Below are 21,847 nucleotides of genomic sequence, written 5' to 3'. Positions count from 1 at the left end.
GGCATACACTCCGAAACTCGATCGAGCAGTAGTCCAACGCATCCAAAACATTCTGCAAGGATGCAACCCACTTGCCGCCTAGTTTCACCATGCTTTCGAGCGGATATGCGGATCGAAGAATTTGATGCTGCGGATACACGCACGATTGCCGGGGCTTGACCAGCGCCGCTACAACCAGCCTACCGTGGTTGAAGTCGCTGGCATTTTTCTCTGCTCCGAGCAAGGCAATCCACGTGATGTTGTGCTGCAAGATCGTGACACCGGATATCTTAACCGGGTATACGAGTCACATCAGTTGTTCGAAGCCATGCAGTGTCCGCTCCTACATCCTGCACGTTTGGCATACCAAAACAGCCAAGATTCGACGTAAGCGCTTCACGACATCCGGGCACCATCGCGGCAAATTTCCCCCGCGAATATACCGAGTACCGGCTGTGTTTTCGGTGAGAGGACGCTATGGCCAACCCGACGTCTTCATCACGGTCACGTGTAACCCGAACTGGCCGGAGATTACTGAGGCGTTGCTGCTCCGCCAGAATCGACCTGATCTAACGGCGCGTGTGTTTCGGCTAAAGTTGAAATCCCTGCTGGAGGACCTGTTGGCCGGAGTGCTTCGCCTCGAAATAGCTCGAATCCACGTGATAGAGTATCAGAAGCGTGATCTTCCGCAATCTCAAAGCCTTGTGATCCTTGCTGAAACCGACAAGCCACGGTCTGTAAGCTGGAAAACGGCTGCTCCTTGCATGAAAGATGGTGTGTGCTCGAACCGGTTTCCTAAGCCGGTTTGCGAAGAAACACGGCAAATGGAGGACGGGTGGCCGGACTGTTGTCGTCAAAAACGTAGCGCTGGACAACCGCCACGTATTGCCGTACAACCCGTGGCTGTTGCATAAGTATAATTGCCACATAAAGTGAAGTACCTTTATAAGTACGTGTATAAAGGACACGACCTGGCGTTTCTACTACCGTACCAGTGGACGAGATACAGCAGTATATCCACGCGCGGTACATTTCCACGTCGCAGGCTGTCTCGACGATCTTCGGATTCGAGGTTCAGGCCAAAACGGTGACAGTTGGAAACCGTTACATTCAAATTTGGTCGCTCCCAAATTATGTTGTTTGCAACTTGCAAGCCAGTTGTCGGAACTTAAAAAAAGATCGCCGGGTCACCTTTGCCCGGTCAGCTGATAAGGAGGAATGACCGCGATCGGCTACCGATCGTCGGTCGGGCGCGTGAGAACCATAGGAGAAAGGACATAAATAGGAGCCAAGAAGGAAGTGGGCTTCACTCTTGGCTCAGAACGGATGAAATAAAGCGAAATTTTTTTTAACTGCCCGCATTTCTGCGAGTTAGAAGAAATCGCTTACTTTTATTGAAGTTATTGAATCCGACATCTGCCCAGACACGGTTTTTCCAGCTGACGGCAAACGATTCTTACGCGCGCAGGCTGACGTATCAGGACATCCCAGCCTACTACCGGTACGCAAAACCGTCAGCTACATAGCGGCTGTCGTGGCACGATGGCACGGGCAAACAGTGAATCCGCCGTATCCAACAGAACGGTTTCGTTGTTGGCCGAATGGTCGACTGCCCTATCTCCGGCATGGAACGATACTGTCTGCGATTGCTACTCTGCTACCGTAACGGTCCAACTTCCTTCGAAGATTTGTGCACTGTAAGCAGTTCCGTGTATGGTTCCTTCCAGCAGGCAGCCGCCAGGTCCGGGATACTGCTTGACGAATCGGAGTGGGATCGGTCGAACCAGGAAGCCGTATCATTCCAGATGCCATCCCAGCTGCTTCACCTGTCCTAATACTATCGGAAGGTAAGCCACTAAACCCTCACAGCCTGTGGGAAGCATACGCCGATCATCTGTGCGAGGACTACCATCGGCAACATCGAGAGCGCTACTCGCTGGACGATTCTGAACAAAATCGCCCTTTGCGTGCGGCGGAACACTTCTGGGCTTTGCGGTCGAATGACCAGTATGTACGTGGGACGACGACACCGAAGACACTGGAAACGTTTCCCAGTATGCCAGAGCTCTTACAGCATGCACAGGGTGCAGAACGCTCTTACAGCATCACTGGATTGGATAGAATGCTCCGTAACGTAGAAAGGTTGAATGCCGAACAGCGTGAGGTGTACAACACCTTCACTGAAGCGGTGGATCGGAGCAGTCAAACAGAGCAGAGCGGAGGACGTGCGGCAGACGAGGAAAGTGGAAGCCTATACTTCCTGGATGGACCCGTTGGCACTGGGAAGTCGTTTCTACTCGAGACTATCCTGGCACACACCCGACGTTAGACAAAGATTGCTCTCGCATCAGCCTCCAGAGGAATCGACGCATTGCTTCTCACTGGTGGAAAAACAGTGCACTCTACGTTCAAACTCCCTCTAATTTTGGACGAAAATTTCCATTGCAACATACCCGCCTAGTTGCAGCTGGCGGACTTAATCCGACAGGCGACTATGATCGTGTGGGACGAAGCATCGATGAGCAGCCGGTATGCGCTCGAGGCCGTGAACCGAACGCTTCAAGATATCGTCGGAGTACGTCGTCCGGTCGGTGGGAAGGTTGTGTTGCTGTGTGGAGATTTTCGCCAAAACTTACCGATCGTGCCCAGAGGAACGGATGTGCAAGTGGTGCAGCACTGCATCAAACGGATTCCGCTATGGCACCTCTTTTGTGTGTTGCGGTTGCGGGTGAACATGCGCCTCCAAACGGCTCCGAATGCACAGGATGCTAATGATCTTCAGGAGTTTCTTCCGATTTTCTGCTCCGCATTGGTGAGGGTCGGCATCAAACGCTTCAGCGATTAGACACCACCTTCGCCAGTTAGCAGGGCGACGTTCTATCGTTGATCGGTCACGTATACCCAGATCTTGGTCTTCAATATAAGCACTCCGGATTTTTTTTACCGACCGCATCCTGTCACCACGGAATGTCGTCGTGACCGCAATCAACAACAGCGTGTTGGAAGGGCTAAATGAACCGGAAGAGGTGAATCTGTCCGTCGATACGTTGGTGAATAGCGAGGAACAAGAAACGCTAATGCTGCCGACCGAATTTCTTAACGCGCTGAACATGAGCGGCATTCCGATGCATAGGTTACGGTTGAAGCGGTATTTGCCGGTACTACTTCTCCGTAATCTCAACACCGAGCGTAGATTGTGCAATGGGACGCAGCTGCAGATCGTGTCACTTAGACCGCATTGCCTACATGCACGGATTCTGACTGGCAAGCGGCAGGTTCAAGACGTATCGTTGCCCCGTATCTTCTGCGACAGCAATGATGCGACCTTGCCGTTTCAGATCCGTCGCAAACAGTTTCCAGTGCAAGTGTGCTTTGCGATGACCATCAACAAGGTATAAGGTCAATCGCTTCACCATCTCGGACTCAGGCTGCAATGTGTCATTAGGATAAGTTCTTACACGCAACGTGCTTATAAACGTAATACCTAATTTAATTCTATTCTTTTCAAAATAATTAACCAGCAATTGAAGAACACACGATCGAGCGGATGTTAATAGTATTGGAGAAAAATTGTGGCGTATCGACAGATGGACGGAGTGCAATTGGGCGTCACGGAATTGTATGCAAGGTAAGTTTCTACAAATAAAGAAAATTATAATTGTACCATTCTATACAATTCTTTTCAATTACATTTCACTCATCAGCAAATATCGGTATAGTATTGCAAACCAATGATTGTGGTGCCTTGAGCATGGTTGAAAAGTGGAATCCGAAAAATGTTCGTGATTTTAAATCATCGTTTGAAGAGGTGTCTTTAAGGAAAGTCCTTACATGCGTAGTGCTTAACAAATGTACCATACTAAATAATACTTGTTTTACTTTCCAGTCTTCAGTCAATGGCCGCATCAGGAATGAATTTTCAGCAGCAGCAACAGCACCCAGCCTCGCGCCGATCCTGAGTGGGAAAGTGGGAAGTGGGAACCGACGAGACCAGCCGCAACCCTCTGACGGCGGTATGTCGTCGTGTAGGTGCAAACCGGCATTGATGTTGCCTATTAGGAGCTTTCTAGCGCAAGGGCTTCACGAGAGCCTAAACGGCTTTCGGGGTGCTCTTCAATGAGCCATACCCCAACCACTGGCTCAAACCCCGCAACAGTGGTGAAGCGGCAACATGGAATGGTAAAACAACCTTCCAAATAGTAACATGGCCCGTCCACCGCCATACTGACAGTCAGATTATTTTTCAAAGTATTAAAGTGATGTAACTTTACAATAAAAATTTACTTCCTTAGATTAGCTTGGTTAACTTTTTTCTTATCACCAACAAAAATTTGTCTATTTTTGTAGTGCAAACGCTATTTATATTCCACGGCTTAGTTTAAGACGACGTCCCATTCTTCGGATAGAAAATAAAAACTGTGTATGCTTATAATTCATTACTGACTCTTCAATACTATCCTCTTTGATCTACCGTTGCATACTATGAAGAATCAGCTTCGGTTTAGATTTGATATGCGCTCGACTTAAGACTGTTAAATGTGCACTGATACTATATCATACAAGGGCATGTTAACACGTTCCGTACCGCGTCATCCAAATATGGGTGGTAGCAGTTCTGGTTCTAAAAAGTTTTTCACGCATAAATAATTGAAAATGCAACATAAAAATTATTTGAATATTTTATAAAAAATTTTTTGGGAAGCTAAGTTTTTGCTTGGCCTTCGAAAACAATCGGTTTAACAAATATTATAAACAAATTTTCATTAAAACAATTGTACTAAAATTGTGCTAAAACGCTTGGTACGCAACGTGTTAAGTCAACTATGGCGAACATGTACTAATTTATTAATAAATAAAATAATCAAAATAGACGAGCATCAAAATGTACAGTACAGAGTCATAGCTGTACAGTCTTTCCCCGAGTTACGCGACACTCGAGTTACGCGAATTCGACTTAAGCGAATGTTCAAATTTTGACAGTTCATTGAGTTTATGACGTAAACTTCAGTTCTTCAGACTCATCATACGTCACTTGTCATTTGCAAATTTTCACATCATTACACCGCCATTCAAAACACGTCGTCAACAAAATTAAAAGCGAGTAAAATGAATAACATACGCAAAAATACCGAAAAAAGAAAGAGAAATGCAATAACTTTTGCTAAAAAATTGGAAATAGTGAAGCTGTTCGAAAAAGGAAAAGGATTTACAGCTATCGCCCGTGCAGTGAATCGTCCCGAGTCGACAATACGGACCATTGTGAAAACAAAAGATCGTTTCCTTGAATCCGTGAAAAGCAATGCGTTGATGCAGGGTACAATAGTTACGTCGCATCGTGATGAAACGATACAGAAAATGGAGAGTTTATTGCTGATATGGATTGAGGATCTAACCACAAAAAAAATTCCGCTGTTTGCAAAACATTAAAGATAAAGCCGTATCGTTACATCACGATATAAAACGTCAAGCCAATAACGACGATACTGTAGGATTACCATTTAAAGCAAGCAATGGTTGGTTTACACGTTTTAAAAAACGAACAAATTTACGAAACGTTAAAATTCACGGAGAAGCGTCCAGTGCTGACGATGATGCCGCCACCTGTTTTCCAGACACATTTGCCAGAGTTGTAGAAAACAATTGTTATCTTCCACAACAAATCTTTAATGTAGACGAGACAGCGCTTTTCTGGAAGAAAATGCCCTCGCGGAGTTATATTACTAAAGAAATGGACGCAATGCCAGGCTATAAGGTAGCTAAAGATAGAATAACGCTAATGATTGGGGGTAATTTAGAAGGAGATTGCAAATTGAAGCCACTTGCCGTTTACCGCTCTCTAAAGCCACGAGCTTTCAAAAGTGTAAATATTAACAATCTGCCGGTCACGTGGAAATCTAATGCGAAAGGATGGGTAACCCGAGCCATTTTCGTCGAATGGTTCAATGAAAGTTTTGTACCCGAAGTGAAACAATATTGCGAAAAAAATGACATACCGTTCAACGTGCTATTGTTACTGGACAACGCTCCTGGCCATCCGAATGAACTTGAGACTATGCATCCAAATGTAGAGGTATTATTTTTACCTCCAAGAACAACGTCTTTGTTGCAGCCGATGGATCAAGGAGTGATAGCTGCATTGAAATCGCATTACATTAGAAACACATTCGAGCAAGCATTGAAAACGGTAGAAAATGGATCTACGACACTTAGCCAGTTTTGGAAAACCTTTAATATTTTAAATGCAATAAATAACATTGCAGCTTCTTGGAAACAAGTGAAACTGACAACAATGCAAGCGGCTTGGAAGAAGGTTTATCCACATTTTTTTGTAAATTATCATCCACCAGTCAGTAGCCAGGAGACTCTGGATACTGTGTTAAGTGAATGTGTTTCCTTGGCACATTTTCTCGAAATAGAAGTAAATTACGAGGAAATGGAGGAGCTTGTAAATACAGCGGGAGAGCCTTTATCTAATGACGAGCTCATTAAAATGCAAACGCTAGAAGTACTCGAAGAGTATTTAGAAGACGAAGATGAAAATGTTATTGAGGAAGATAAATGCTTTACATCAAAAGGATTAGCTGAAGCATTCAGCCATTTGGAATTAGCTTGATCAGCCATCGAAGCGATGGACAATGATAAGGATAGATTTGAAGCAGTGAGCAGCAGTGTACGAGAAAAAATGCAAATCTATAAGTTAATTTGGGAAGACAAAAAAAAAACTGCAAAACAGTTGACGTTGGACAATTTTGTTATAACTTTGTAAATTAAAAAATATTAACAATGAATTTGGTATAGAATACAATTCGAATAAACTTAATAAAAAGAGGAACTTAACGTATTCGTATTATTTTGAATATGTTTTGAATGATGATATTAAATACTCGATCTCTTAACACCAGGTATAAACCAAGTGTCAAGCGGAACTCGACTTACACGAAAACTCGACTTACGCGAATGCCTCCGGCACGCATTATTCGCGTAAGTCGGGGAAAGACTGTACTCGATAGTACATCAATGTCCGCAAACAATATGTTTCCACCATCACAACAAAAATTGCAAAAAAAATCGAGAATTAAAGAAACATTGTAACATCCTTCTATTCAATTATTGAAAGTACTATAAACCAGGAAATTTTACTACAAACATGGCATCCACTTTTCTTTTGGATCATCCGTTTATCTTTTGTTGGAGAAATCGTTAAAATCAAACTAAGGTATAGTTACGTGAATAATGCGAGCATACAGGTAAGGTACGGAAGTTTAACAGAATAGCATTCATAATTGATTTTCTAACCCCAATAAAAATATGGAATCAAAAAAATAAATGAATAATTTGTAATTATTGAACGCGAGTGATACATACTTCTTCATTCATGGCACCCGAACAATAAAAATGTGATTGCATTGCACATCAATTTGAAGTGTTTCCAATGATACCCGGATGTAATGATGATTGACACTTACCTATCTTCTTCTACTTACCGGTGAACAAAATATCCTTAGCCCTTGTTATCACACTTTTTTACATTGAAACGCTGGTCGTCGGCTCGAGCATGGAAACTGAAAAACAGCAAAAAAAAAAAATAAAAAACAACAATTCACAAACTGTGTTACTAGATTTTATAAACAATCTACGTGTTGAACATAAATATTAAGAGTATATCTCATGAGGTTCGTGATAGTAAAATATACTGTAAAAAAATTACTTAAAAACTGACTGCTCCGGAGGCATGTCCTGCCTGATATCTGCCTGATGCCTGAATTTTTAGTAAATTAAACTACATTAAATTCGAACTTTTTCGTCATACTGAAAGAATAGTATGATGTTTTAATATCAGAAATCTAAAGATCAAAAGAACGTTAAATTTCGTAACTTCGGTATAACTAAAATTTCTCAAGAAATGAGCGTAATGTGAAATGCAATCTGGTGACACCAGCTGTTATTTATATTCTAGAATCTATCTAATTTTTGAAGATAAATCCAACACAACAAAGAACAATTTTTGTACACTTACCTTGAATTGCAATGGTGAAATTATCCGTTGCACATTAGCTAACACTTTTTCCTTAGCGCAGTTCTACACGGCGCTGCGATAATCCTTCGACCGCCAGTTTCTGCCTTTTGAACACCTTTGACATACGAGTTGGCCGACTTAGACAATTTTGTTTATTACTTTGGCACTTCCGTGTTCGCGGAAACCCGGTCGCAGAAAAGTCGCAGCGCCGTGTAGACCTGCCGTTACCTATCACTCTTTCACTGCCCCACATCAATAACACGTCATGCATTTGATAAGACATATGATAAGACAGCCATAATATTCGGTTAAGCTGAAATGAACCAAAAAGCAGAGTCATTAATGATTCAGTCGTACCTTTCAACAGATTTCATAGTAATTTTCAACTCACCACATTATTTGGAAGGAAATTTGCCGTCATTTAAAACTCAATTCAGTTTATAAACATCACATTGCACATATTTCTGACGAAACGAAACATTATAACATACCAGCCAACCACTGTTTACACTTCTTCCTTCATTGTCAACATAGCGAAGTAATCCTATTGTCGCGCCTACGTGAGGAACACCAAAGCTATTACGTGCGACTTATTACTTGTCGCCTAAAATCTTCACGTAAACCCAAGCTAGTCGCCAAACTTAATCTTTTGGTATTTCTTCTAAAACGAATAACATTAAAATTTCAATGCCAATAGTTTCGGTGATCAACCTAATAAATAACCAGCTTACTCACCATTAAATTATGTATCCATCTTTTGTTCTGCCGCCGAACAATATGAAAATCCTAGAACAATGTGTATTCAGTACATTTTCTGCACCTGTAAAAGAAACAAAAACATGAGAATTATGTAAAGCTAGACTAAACCTGTACAGCTTCTCATGTAACTCTCAATTGAAGTTAAAATATAGTTTGATAAAAGCTTCGACAAATACAGTAACATCCGTACAGTACAGTAACTCATTCAATTGCTGAATTGATACGGATTGACAACTTTTGTGACACGATTTCAAGATTTATTAACGCCCAATAACAATTGGCTACGATCATTGAAACGAAATAAAAAAAACGAACACTCAATTCTTTTTACACTTCGCTTTTCTACACCTTAGGAAAGTTTCAAAACTGTAGAATGATGCGCATTTGTATTTGTAGGTACCCAAACCGTGCCATGAGCTAGCACCCTGGCGTAATACACCGTCACTAGCGCAACTTAAAAAATTACGCGCAAATTTGCAATAAAATGTTCAAGTTGGCAAACGCCTTACCTAGCATACAAGCCTTCTTCTCAATCATATCTGATCGGAACAACAAATCCGCGGCTTTCTACACTTGATGTACAAACATCACTAGCATGAGCTAGCACCCTGACGTACACTATCATAAAATCTCTTTTCACTTTACAAAACTAAGGCCGGCAAAAACAATAAAAAATTTACAAGTTAGCCACCACCCCAACAGTTAGAAGCTGAACAATCAAAGCCTACTTCAGAGTAATTGTATCAAACCGGAACTAGAAAACCGCGTATTGGTACAGTTTTCTACACTTTGACATTTGGTAAACGATAAAAACCTTCGAAATAATTTTTCAAGCAAAATTATATCGACTCGTCATTGACAGTGAAACATTTCATATGAGGCAATGTTTTCCCAAATGTAAAACGGCCGTATGCTTTATAAAGCCCCAATAATAATAACCCCACCCTTTGCGCGTTTTCCGCAATTATTAGACCGTTCGCCGCACCTTTTAGCGGCAGTCATTTTTCCGAGTCTTTTATGAGCGCTTTTGTTCAAAGAGTCAATTGTAGAGGTGGATGCTTCATTTCGTGGTTTGAATTTTCCGTTACGTATCAATAGTTGCGAATATTTTTTTGTTTAGCTGGAATTTTCTTTTTCTTTTTTTTAAAATGTCTCGGGAAATTCTTTCTGAAAATTGTAAATGAAAATCATTATTTCCATAAAGAGTTTTAAGATTTATTTTCATAAAGGTCGCCTTTTCAAAAACATTCTTATTTACATTTGTACATTGTGTCACTCATTTTGACCCCAACGTAGTTTTCGATTTTTAGGCGTACCATACCAAAAAACTGGTACGCTCCTAGTGTCAAAAATCGATTTTTCTGTCAGAATTGAGCGATGCAATTGTAGTCACAAAACCTCCCAACGAGAAATTTTAGCGTCATTTTGATGTAAAAGAATTCTCTTGAGACCTGATCGCTCTTCTTTTCAGAAGTGTTTTACACCTTCTTTTGCAGCAGATTTCCAATGCAATTTTGGATGTAAAACACTTCTTAAAAGAAGGGTAAAACAATTCTCTTGATACTTGCGGGACACCGCAAAAGAGAACTGTTTTGACAACGTGACTGTGCAACGTGTTTATAACACCTATTTCTGGCTATACGCGTAAAAAACGTATACCCATTCCTAGTAGATTATATGAGCTGGGTTCAGGATATCTTTTCTTTCCCATAATAATTATTTTCGTACAGGAAAATATTTTTGATTGTTTTATTATTTTGATACATCTATAATATTATATATACATCGTCCGGTTCGGTAGGCAATCAGGGGAAATGTTCAGAAATCGTCCGACGCCTCCTCTGGTTCGTGCTGGCAAACAGCGACCACGGATCGTAGCAGGCTCCTTCGATGTACGATGTGCAGCACCACTCCGTCATGGCCAGTGAAAACACGTAGAACGCATTGATGATTATTTCAAGCCGCTTCTTCCTCCTTGTCGAGACCCTGAAATGTGTGAAAAGCACGGACAAATCATCATCAGTAAGAACTCTCTGCTGTGGGTTCTTACACACGTACTTACTGTCTGATGCGAGTTAACACGGCCCCGGTTAACCACCCCGAGTCGGTCAATCCAAGCGCTTCCTATCGAACACTGGCCACCGATACTATGTTACAACCGGTAACAACCGATGATCGCCGCGAAGTCCGTTGGCCACCGACCAACTATTTACACTGCGTTGCAGTTTCTATACCTGTCGATGAGGGTCATCGTCCCTTCCTGTTTTCGAATGCTTGCTAGTTGGCCAGACTTGCACAGTAAACAGTAAACAGTAAACAAACAAAGGTTTGACAGCCAGTACCTCTTTCCACTGCGGTGCCTCCCAAAACAAATTATTGGTAGGTTATGAGGTGTCCATGCCTACCAAAAATACACTCGGCAAGGTTCTTTTAGGTAGGCATGGATACCTTTGGTAGGCAAGTGCAGCAGGGTTCTCCTTGGGCTCTCACTCTTTCCCTATGCTTTGTCCTGCTCACGTTATATATTCAAACTGAATCCAGCAGTTTACGGTTAAAGATGGTAATTACAGGCAAATAAAAACAATAAGATTCGTTTTACCACATTGTTTCACGACTTAGAAACCATGACAGTAATTTTATCAACGGGTTTAATGCTCATAACTTCTTTCAAAACGTAATAGTTGTTGGATTAAGAACTATGACCAACAAAGCGGGTAGAAATTTTAAGCAAATACATCGTATCAATTATTATAAAAGAAGAAAAACGATGAAAAGAGAACGAGTATTCTTGTTTAATATCTCCTGGTTGGAACGACAGGTGCAGCGTATTATTTTCATCCATGGAGTAAAGTTGTCATGTTTCACCAATATTATGGTATGGAAAAATAATAATAACCGTTTTAAATTCCATCATGATTCTAAAATATGCTATTTTTTTCTATCACTCAATTATCTATTTATTTCTATCAAATGCTCTTCACAAATTAACTGATAACTGCTTGACAAGTTCTTACCAATATGAAAAGTCTAGCACTTCATTGAGCTCTGTCGAGCACACCATCGTCAGCCAACCCAGAAGTGCTGGGTTGCATTTGGTATGGTACGCTGGAGCTCGACCGTACCAAGTTTTTGGTGTGGTACGCCTAATGTGGTCACGCGGTAAAACAAAAATTTCAGATTTTTCTGTTTGCCCAGTTCCGAGAACCTACTTGACTATACCTAGATTGCTTTTCATGGCCTTATCACACTGGTCACCAACGGCGGCTTGGCGAAGGCACTGGACAGTCAAACTGGTGTATTGAGCAAGCTCATTGCAGCAGTGGCCCCCTTGTTTGACTGTTCATCTCCACATAGCGAACTCTCCTCCGACGAACTGACGAACTCAGTTCCCGCAACAGCTGGGAAACTCGTAGGAAACTGGTAGGAAACTCTTGACAGCACTAGCAAAGCCCCTGGTTCTGACGTTTAATAACTGACGGATTAAGAAGAAGCGAAGAAGACCGAAACAAATGCGTGTCCACTTAGCGAACTCGGGAAACTCGAAACTCCATACAAGTTTGACAGGAGTTTCACCAGAGTTTCCTATACCGCCGTTTAAACACGCCTGGAATTCCAGGTGGCGGGAACGGGAAAAAGTAGCCCAGATTCGACAGAATATCCAGCGGGAACGAGCTTATTCGCCCGATCTGTCAAAGTGAAGCTTTGTTTACGTTTTAGTTTGTTTACGTGATCTAAATTGGCGGCAGGTAAAAGTGGAATTGTGAGTCATTATCAAATATAAAGTTTATGAATGGTGTTGTTGAGTTCCTCCTCCAAAATTTTGCGTCGAAGACTACTCGCATTTTGGTTTCTCCCCAACAACATCGGCCGCATCCATATACGTTGCCCATACCGACGTTGTTGTAGCAAGCGAATGAAACTTTTCATGAAACGTTTCAATTAAGCAAATGCGTCCGTTCCCGCCGGGTCGTAGTTTCGCGTTTTTTAAACATAGCGGGAACGAAATCCGTTTTTTTCATATGGAGTTTCCCGTCGTCCAGCGGGATTCCCGCGGGACGGCGGGAATATTCGTGCGAATACCGCTGTGTCTAGCCGTCGCTTATGAGTTCGCTATGTGGAGATGAACAGTGACAGTACGGTGGCTATACGAATGCCACCAGTGATGACCAGTGTGATAAAGCCATTAGGGGTCATATTGACCCTTATTTTTAAAACGCTATAACTGCACTAGTTTTGAAGATTTTTCAAATCCACAAACTGCTACTTTTTAGTAAATTGGTTTTCTATATTTTAACGGTTTTGGTTTTTTGATGCATTTCTTCATCATCCCGCTAGCTCGATGTAAAGCAAAAATGGTCGAAATTGAGTTTTTCCAGCTTTTATTTATTCAAAATTGCTAATGAAGATCTAGAAAAAATGTTCTCCTTGGGGTGTGAATAAATTGCACATACCGTTGGTGGTAGAATCATATTCTTTTGTCGAGGTTTGTTTTGGGGTTACATAAAAATAATTTTTGATAAATATTGGGCACATTCAAAAACCCGGTTGACAGAAATTTAAATTGTTGCTGCTACTATGTAGTTCCAGTAAGAGTTCCAGCAATCTGCCATGGAAAAACTTAAGTTTCCATGCTGTAAGCAATTGATGTAACTACATGACAGCTGCAAAAAATTGAATTTTTGTCAACCGGGAATAGCATTTACAAACGTATTAATTTGTAGTAAAGCAAACGGCCGTTTTACATTTGGGAAAACATTGCCTCATATGAAATGTTTCACTGTCAATGACGAGTCGATATAACTTAGCTTGAAAAATTATTTCCAAGGTTTGGATCGTTTACCAAATGTCAAAGTGTAGAAAACTGTACCAATACGCGGTTTTCTAGTTCCGGTTTGATACAATTACTCTGAAGTAGGCTTTGATTGTTCAGCTTCTATCTGTTGGGGTGGTGGCTAACTTGTAAATTTTTTATTGTTTTTGCCGGCCTTAGTTTTGTAAAGTGAAAAGAGATTTTATGATAGTGTACGTCAGGGTGCTAGCTCATGCTAGTGATGTTTGTACATCAAGTGTAGAAAGCCGCGGATTTGTTGTTCCGATCAGATATGATTGAGAAGAAGGCTTGTATGCTAGGTAAGGCGTTTGCCAACTTGATCATTTCATTGCAAATTTGCGCTTAGTTTTTTAAGTTGCGCTAGTGACGGTGTATTACGCCAGGGTGCTAGCTCATGGCACGGTTTGGGTACCTACAAATACAAATGCGCATCATTCTACAGTTTTGAAACTTTCCTAAGGTGTAGAAAAGCGAAGTGTAAAAAGAATTGAGTGTTCGTTTTTTTTATTTCGTTTCAATGATCGTAGCCAATTGTTATTGGGCGTTAATAAATCTTGAAATCGTGTCACAAAAGTTGTCAATCCGTATCAATTCAGCAATTGAATGAGTTACTGTACTGATGTTACTGTATTTATCGAAGCTTTTATCAAACTATATTTTAACTTCAATTGAGAGTTACATGAGAAGCTGTACAGGTTTAGTCTAGCTTTACATAATTCTCATGTTTTTGTTTCTTTTACAGGTGCAGAAAATGTACTGAATACACATTGTTCTAGAATTTTCATATTGTTCGGCGGCAGAACAAAGGATGGATACATAATTTAATGGTGAGTAAGCTGGTTATTTATTAGGTTGATCACCGAAACTATTGGCATTGAAATTTTAATGTTATTCGTTTTAGAAGAAACACCAAAAGATTAAGTTTGGCGACTAGCTTGGGTTTACGTGAAGATTTTAGGCTACAAGTAATAAGTCGCACGTAATAGCTTTGGTGTTCCTCACGTAGGCGCGACAATAGGATTACTTCGCTATGTTGACAATGAAGGAAGAAGTGTAAACAGTGGTTGGCTGGTATGTTATAATGTTTCGTTTCGTCAGAAATATGTGCAATGTGATGTTTATAAACTGAATTGAATTTGTTTTATAAACTGAATTGAGTTTTAAATGACGGCAAATTTCCTTCCAAATAATGTGGTGAGTTGAAAATTACTATGAAATCTGTTGAAAGGTACGACTGAATCATTAATGACTCTGCTTTTTGGTTCATTTCAGCTTAACCGAATATTATGGCTGTCTTATCATATGTCTTATCAAATGCATGACGTGTTATTGATGTGGGGCAGTGAAAGAGTGATAGGTAACGGCAGGTCTACACGGCGCTGCGACTTTTCTGCGACCGGGTTTCCGCGAACACGGAAGTGCCAAAGTAATAAACAAAATTGTCTAAGTCGGCCAACTCGTATGTCAAAGGTGTTCAAAAGGCAGAAACTGGCGGTCGAAGGATTATCGCAGCGCCGTGTAGAACTGTGCTAAGGAAAAAGTGTTAGCTAATGTGCAACGGATAATTTCACCATTGCAATTCAAGGTAAGTGTACAAAAATTGTTCTTTGTTGTGTTGGATTTTTCTTCAAAAATTAGATAGATTCTAAAATATAAATAACATCTGGTGTCACCAGATTGCATTTCACATTACGCTCATTTCTTAAGAAATTTTAGTTATACCGAAGTTACGAAATTTAACGTTCTTTTGATCTTTAGATTTCTGATATTAAAACATCATACTATTCTTTCAGTATGACGAAAAAGTTCGAATTTATTGTAGTTTAATTTACTAAAAATTCAGGCATCAGGCAGATATTAGGCAGGACATGCCTCCGGAGCAGTCAGTTTTTAAGTAATTTTTTTACAGTATATTTTACTATCACGAACCTCATGAGATATACTCTTAATATTTATGTTCAACACGTAGATTGTTTATAAAATCTAGTAACACAGTTTGTGAATTGTTGTTTTTTATTTTTTTTTTTGCTGTTTTTCAGTTTCCATGCTCGAGCCGACGACCAGCGTTTCAATGTAAAAAAGTGTGATAACAAGGGCTAAGGATATTTTGTTCACCGGTAAGTAGAAGAAGATAGGTAAGTGTCAATCATCATTACATCCGGGTATCATTGGAAACACTTCAAATTGATGCGCAATGCAATCACATTTTTATTGTTCGGGTGCCATGAATGAAGAAGTATGTATTACTCGCGTTCAATAATTACAAATTATTCATTTATTTTTTTGATTCCATATTTTTATTGGGGTTAGAAAATCAATTATGAATGCTATTCTGTTAAACTTCCGTACCTTACCTGTATGCTCGCATTATTCACGTAACTATACCTTAGTTTGATTTTAACGATTTCTCCGACAAAAGAAAAACGGATGATCCAAAAGAAAAGTGGATGCCATGTATGTAGTAAAATTTCCTGGTTTATAGTACTTTCAATAATTGAATAGAAGGATGTTACAATGTTTCTTTAATTCTCGTTTTTTTTGTAATTTTTTGTGATGATGAAAACATATTGTTTGCGGACATTGATGTACTATCGAGTACAGCTATGCCTCTGTACTGTACATTTTGATGCTCGTCTATTTTGATTATTTTATTTATTAATAAATTAGTACATGTTCGCCATAGTTGACTTAACACGTTGCGTACCAAGCGTTTTAGCACAATTTTAGTACAATTGTTTTAATGAAAATTTGTTTATAATATTTGTTAAACCGATTGTTTTCGAAGGCCAAGCAAAAACTTAGCTTCCCAAAAAATTTTTTATAAAATATTCAAATAATTTTTATGTTGCATTTTCAATTATTTATGCGTGAAAAACTTTTTAGAACCAGAACTGCTACCACCCATATTTGGATGACGCGGTACGGAACGTGTTAACATGCCCTTGTATGATATAGTATCAGTGCACATTTAACAGTCTTAAGTCGAGCGCATATCAAATCTAAACCGAAGCTGATTCTTCATAGTATGCAACGGTAGATCAAAGAGGATAGTATTGAAGAGTCAGTAATGAATTATAAGCATACACAGTTTTTATTTTCTATCCGAAGAATGGGACGTCGTCTTAAACTAAGCCGTGGAATATAAATAGCGTTTGCACTACAAAAATAGACAAATTTTTGTTGGTGATAAGAAAAAAGTTAACCAAGCTAATCTAAGGAAGTAAATTTTTATTGTAAAGTTACATCACTTTAATACTTTGAAAAATAATCTGACTGTCAGTATGGCGGTGGACGGGCCATGTTACTATTTGGAAGGTTGTTTTACCATTCCATGTTGCCGCTTCACCACTGTTGCGGGGTTTGAGCCAGTGGTTGGGGTATGGCTCATTGAAGAGCACCCCGAAAGCCGTTTAGGCTCTCGTGAAGCCCTTGCGCTAGAAAGCTCCTAATAGGCAACATCAATGCCGGTTTGCACCTACACGACGACATACCGCCGTCAGAGGGTTGCGGCTGGTCTCGTCGGTTCCCACTTCCCACTTTCCCACTCAGGATCGGCGCGAGGCTGGGTGCTGTTGCTGCTGCTGAAAATTCATTCCTGATGCGGCCATTGACTGAAGACTGGAAAGTAAAACAAGTATTATTTAGTATGGTACATTTGTTAAGCACTACGCATGTAAGGACTTTCCTTAAAGACACCTCTTCAAACGATGATTTAAAATCACGAACATTTTTCGGATTCCACTTTTCAACCATGCTCAAGGCACCACAATCATTGGTTTGCAATACTATACCGATATTTGCTGATGAGTGAAATGTAATTGAAAAGAATTGTATAGAATGGTACAATTATAATTTTCTTTATTTGTAGAAACTTACCTTGCATACAATTCCGTGACGCCCAATTGCACTCCGTCCATCTGTCGATACGCCACAATTTTTCTCCAATACTATTAACATCCGCTCGATCGTGTGTTCTTCAATTGCTGGTTAATTATTTTGAAAAGAATAGAATTAAATTAGGTATTACGTTTATAAGCACGTTGCGTGTAAGAACTTATCCTAATGACACATTGCAGCCTGAGTCCGAGATGGTGAAGCGATTGACCTTATACCTTGTTGATGGTCATCGCAAAGCACACTTGCACTGGAAACTGTTTGCGACGGATCTGAAACGGCAAGGTCGCATCATTGCTGTCGCAGAAGATACGGGGCAACGATACGTCTTGAACCTGCCGCTTGCCAGTCAGAATCCGTGCATGTAGGCAATGCGGTCTAAGTGACACGATCTGCAGCTGCGTCCCATTGCACAATCTACGCTCGGTGTTGAGATTACGGAGAAGTAGTACCGGCAAATACCGCTTCAACCGTAACCTATGCATCGGAATGCCGCTCATGTTCAGCGCGTTAAGAAATTCGGTCGGCAGCATTAGCGTTTCTTGTTCCTCGCTATTCACCAACGTATCGACGGACAGATTCACCTCTTCCGGTTCATTTAGCCCTTCCAACACGCTGTTGTTGATTGCGGTCACGACGACATTCCGTGGTGACAGGATGCGGTCGGTAAAAAAAATCCGGAGTGCTTATATTGAAGACCAAGATCTGGGTATACGTGACCGATCAACGATAGAACGTCGCCCTGCTAACTGGCGAAGGTGGTGTCTAATCGCTGAAGCGTTTGATGCCGACCCTCACCAATGCGGAGCAGAAAATCGGAAGAAACTCCTGAAGATCATTAGCATCCTGTGCATTCGGAGCCGTTTGGAGGCGCATGTTCACCCGCAACCGCAACACACAAAAGAGGTGCCATAGCGGAATCCGTTTGATGCAGTGCTGCACCACTTGCACATCCGTTCCTCTGGGCACGATCGGTAAGTTTTGGCGAAAATCTCCACACAGCAACACAACCTTCCCACCGACCGGACGATGTACTCCGACGATATCTTGAAGCGTTCGGTTCACGGCCTCGAGCGCATACCGGCTGCTCATCGATGCTTCGTCCCACACGATCATAGTCGCCTGTCGGATTAAGTCCGCCAGCTGCAACTAGGCGGGTATGTTGCAATGGGAATTTTCGTCCAAAATTAGAGGGAGTTTGAACGTAGGTGCCTATCGCGAACGCAGACGTCAGTCCATATCGATCGGTATCGCTTTATCTATCGGTAGCGATATCTACTCGAATTAGCTACCGCGAACGTTCTTCCCATATCGATAGATAAAACATAATCAATCGATAAGGCAAGCAGTTCTCATGCTGTCAAACAACCATTTGTTTACATATGGCTTAAAAATTAATCTGGATAACAATTGTCATCTAATCAGTTTGATTATTGTTTTATGCGCATTTCTTCGTTTCGTTCCAACCAGTTTTGTGTGATTAGTAAAAAGCTATATTCAGCATGAATGCATTAATCTTCTTGTCGAGTGATGATAGTGAGGAAGAGGTTAATGCAGTGAATCTTGCGGTGCATCGAAGGACATTAAGGAGTAATCTGGACTTGTTTGAGATCTCCGATGTAGCGTGAGTAAGCAGTAATCTTTGAGAAAATGCATTCACTAATCCTACTTGTTGATTTTCTTCTAAAGGTTTGTGTCCAATTTTCGTGTGTCGAAGGCATTGTTCACTGCAATACACAGTAAAATTGCATCATGTCTTGCTCGGAAACATATGCGTGGGTTCTCATCGCAAGACAAACTGGCGGCAACTTTAAAATTTCTTGCCCAACGGTCATACCAGCAAGGTGTTGGTAACGACTTCACCGTTGCAATTGGTCAATCAATGTTTTCCGATATTTTTCACGAAACGTTGTGCGCCCTTGAAAAGGAAATCGGTATCGAAGTTACTGTAGAAATGACCCAAGGAGAAAAAGCTGCAGCAAGACGGTATTTTTATGAAAAGTCTGGGATTCCGGGAGTTGTGATGTGTGTGGATGGAACCCACATCAGAATCACTGCACCAAAAGACAACAAAGAAAGTTTTTACAATCGCAAGGGATTTTACAGCATGAATGCAATGATGGTAAGCATAACTGTTCATTAATTAAAGATGTGTTCGTATTTTCTGTATCGTTAAACATCAACTTATTTTTCAGCTTTGTGACCGTCGGAAGCTAATTCGATTTGTCAATGCAAAGTTTCATGGATCACATCATGATTCATACGTTTACAGCAACAGTCCTGTTGCTAACTACTTCGAGGAAAAATGGAGGAATGGTGAAAGGCAGTTTAAACTATTAGGTATGTATTTGTTAGTTGATCTTTGGGTGGTCAACACCCAAAGTAATGCAATAGACACCAATAATATCAGTTTTCTGGTGTTAATTTTTGGGGTCCACCCAGCTAGTTTGAAAATTATGACGGAATGTTAATCATATTTCACTCAATTGCAGCTGATTCTGCATATCCCTCGAAGCCCTGGATCATCAAACCTCATCGCAATGCTAACCAAAACAGTCCGGAAGCAGAATTCAATGAAAAACATGCTAAAGCACGATCCATCATTGAGAGAACGTTTGGAATGCTCAAAAACAAATTTCAATGCCTCTGCACAACATGTGCATTATGCACGGATTGACCACTGCAGATCCGAATGAATAACAATAAATAAGAACGAGCTAGAATTGATGTAGTTGTACACAGATTATTTTTTTGTTTTTCAATTTTTCTTCTTGGTACTTAACCGAATTTTCTACGAATGTTTTTCCGTAGCTCACGAACTCTCGTAGTAGTGCAATTATTTCGTTTTATTATTATTAACGATAATTTTTTTTATAATTTACGTGGCGATTCCTAGCAGTGGTCTGCTGCCGAAGATCGGAAACGTTTTGCTGGTCTGTAGAAGCCTCTGAAGTTGAAGCCACAGTTCGTACAGGATCACTCGTAGCATCCTCAATTGTTTCAGGTGATTCAGTTGTTGCAGCCTCGGTTGTTGCAGCCTCCTGTTCGATTAATGGTTCCTCTTCTGTATCCGGATGATGTCCGTTTTGTCCGTTTACGTGTTGGTGTTGGGTATACCGGCTGCATTTTCATCCAGGTTGACCAATTGAATGATTCTTTCATCCAGATCATTCAACTGTTGTAGTTTCGCTATGCCTCCGTCCGTCTTCTGCTGTTCCCGTCGGTTGTGGGCTAGCTTTGTTTTGGCAGCGGACTTTTTTTCAGTCCATGTCTGTAAAAATATTAAATAGTATTATAAAATATAATATAAAAATCAAGAAACAATCTATGTAGAGCTATTCAAAATACTTACTCGTTTCCACGCTGCTGGTTCCTTTCTAGGACCTATTGAGTTCAGATTTGCAGCTACCTCTTTCCAAAATGACATTGGATTAGTAAAACTGCTTTTCGCAACCTCGGGATGCTCTTCCATTATATCCATGAACTTTTCCAGCTGTTCACGAGTAGCACGACACTTCCTGTAAGCATCAAAGCATCTATTACATATTTTAGCTTTTTTTTATGTATGGAGTTCTATGTACACTAAAAACTCAACTAATACTGACCCGTCGCTTCTGAAACTTTTCACACATTAAGTTTAAGTACTGCAGATGTTGTTGAAGGTTTGTTTGATCACAATTTTGTAATAAAATTATCTAAATTTTACAATTGAAACTCAGTTTTACTAACACAGACAAAACAAGCATGTAAACAAATGTCAAGGTGTATCCAACATAGTTACCCTAAGGTTTATACATCAATGGGAATTTGATGAAATATCAAACATTTTAAATATGTCGTTATTGTAACTATTAAATTCAAACATATCTTTCAAGTCTTAGTCAAAACCATAATACTTTTCTCAATCCCTTCGTCACCGATCAACGCCGGGGCGTCAAGCTAGTATAATATATATATGCCACAAATATATTACGTGTAATAAACACTTACTCGCTTTCTCCACTTTTCTTGGTCATTTCAATAACTATAATAATAACTCCACTGTTAACACTTTGAGGGATCTATTTAAGCTGAACTCGGTTTTGCTACTTAATCCAACGTGGGCGATTCGTCGCAAACCATCGACGGCGAGCGAGGCAGTGCTTTCACGTTCAATCATGTCTCGATCTGTTTTCTTTAGAATTAGAACAATGCTGTCTACAAAGCGATGTCTGACTACTAATAGAAACAATAATGTCTCCACAGTCTGCCGATATATATATAAGTTATGAGATGGACCTTGCTCGTTCGAGCTTCGAGAGTCAACTTGACTATATTTTTGAGATGCTTATGGACTAAGTACAATCTAATCTTATCATTACGCATAC

General features: G+C 40.5%; 2 protein-coding genes and 1 long non-coding RNA gene across 3 annotated transcripts; 2 read left to right on the top strand and 1 right to left on the bottom strand.

Annotated features, from left to right (window-relative positions):
- Nucleotides 1–236: 236 nt before the first annotated feature.
- On the top strand, nt 237–3,377 carry LOC131264589 (uncharacterized). Its single transcript, XM_058266867.1, has 3 exons — nt 237–753; nt 1,827–2,303; nt 2,905–3,377. Exons 1-3 carry the CDS (start codon nt 237–239, stop codon nt 3,375–3,377), a joined length of 1,467 nt encoding a protein of 488 aa, XP_058122850.1.
- Nucleotides 3,378–7,035: 3,658 nt separating this feature from the next.
- LOC131265931 (uncharacterized) lies at nt 7,036–9,409 on the bottom strand. Its single transcript, XR_009178341.1, has 5 exons — nt 9,265–9,409; nt 8,732–8,816; nt 8,388–8,657; nt 7,997–8,309; nt 7,036–7,541 (listed from the first exon to the last, which is right to left on the bottom strand). It is a non-coding gene; the product is annotated as an uncharacterized LOC131265931 (long non-coding RNA).
- A 9,573-nt stretch (nt 9,410–18,982) lies between these two features.
- LOC131264588 (putative nuclease HARBI1) lies at nt 18,983–20,157 on the top strand. Its single transcript, XM_058266866.1, has 4 exons — nt 18,983–19,104; nt 19,170–19,602; nt 19,676–19,820; nt 19,973–20,157. The coding sequence occupies exons 1-4, from the start codon at nt 18,983–18,985 to the stop codon at nt 20,155–20,157; spliced, it is 885 nt and encodes a 294-aa protein (XP_058122849.1).
- The last annotated feature ends 1,690 nt before the right edge of the window (nt 20,158–21,847 follow it).

Source organism: Anopheles coustani, chromosome 2 (assembly GCF_943734705.1).
Source record: "Anopheles coustani chromosome 2, idAnoCousDA_361_x.2, whole genome shotgun sequence".
Classification (NCBI taxonomy): Eukaryota; Metazoa; Arthropoda; class Insecta; order Diptera; family Culicidae; genus Anopheles; species Anopheles coustani.
This window is presented reverse-complemented; position numbering and strand designations above follow the sequence as displayed.

Coding starts and splice junctions, on each gene's coding strand:
- LOC131264588 (XM_058266866.1), top strand. CDS start 18,983: ATGAATGCATTAATCTTCTTGTCGAGTGATGATAGTGAGGAAGAGGTT. Junction 19,603..19,675: donor ACAGCATGAATGCAATGATG/GTAAGCATAACT, acceptor CTTATTTTTCAG/CTTTGTGACCGTCGGAAGCT. Junction 19,821..19,972: donor AAGGCAGTTTAAACTATTAG/GTATGTATTTGT, acceptor ACTCAATTGCAG/CTGATTCTGCATATCCCTCG.
- LOC131264589 (XM_058266867.1), top strand. CDS start 237: ATGTTGTGCTGCAAGATCGTGACACCGGATATCTTAACCGGGTATACG. Junction 754..1,826: donor TGCTCCTTGCATGAAAGATG/GTGTGTGCTCGA, acceptor TACTATCGGAAG/GTAAGCCACTAAACCCTCAC. Junction 2,304..2,904: donor TATCCTGGCACACACCCGAC/GTTAGACAAAGA, acceptor CTTCAATATAAG/CACTCCGGATTTTTTTTACC.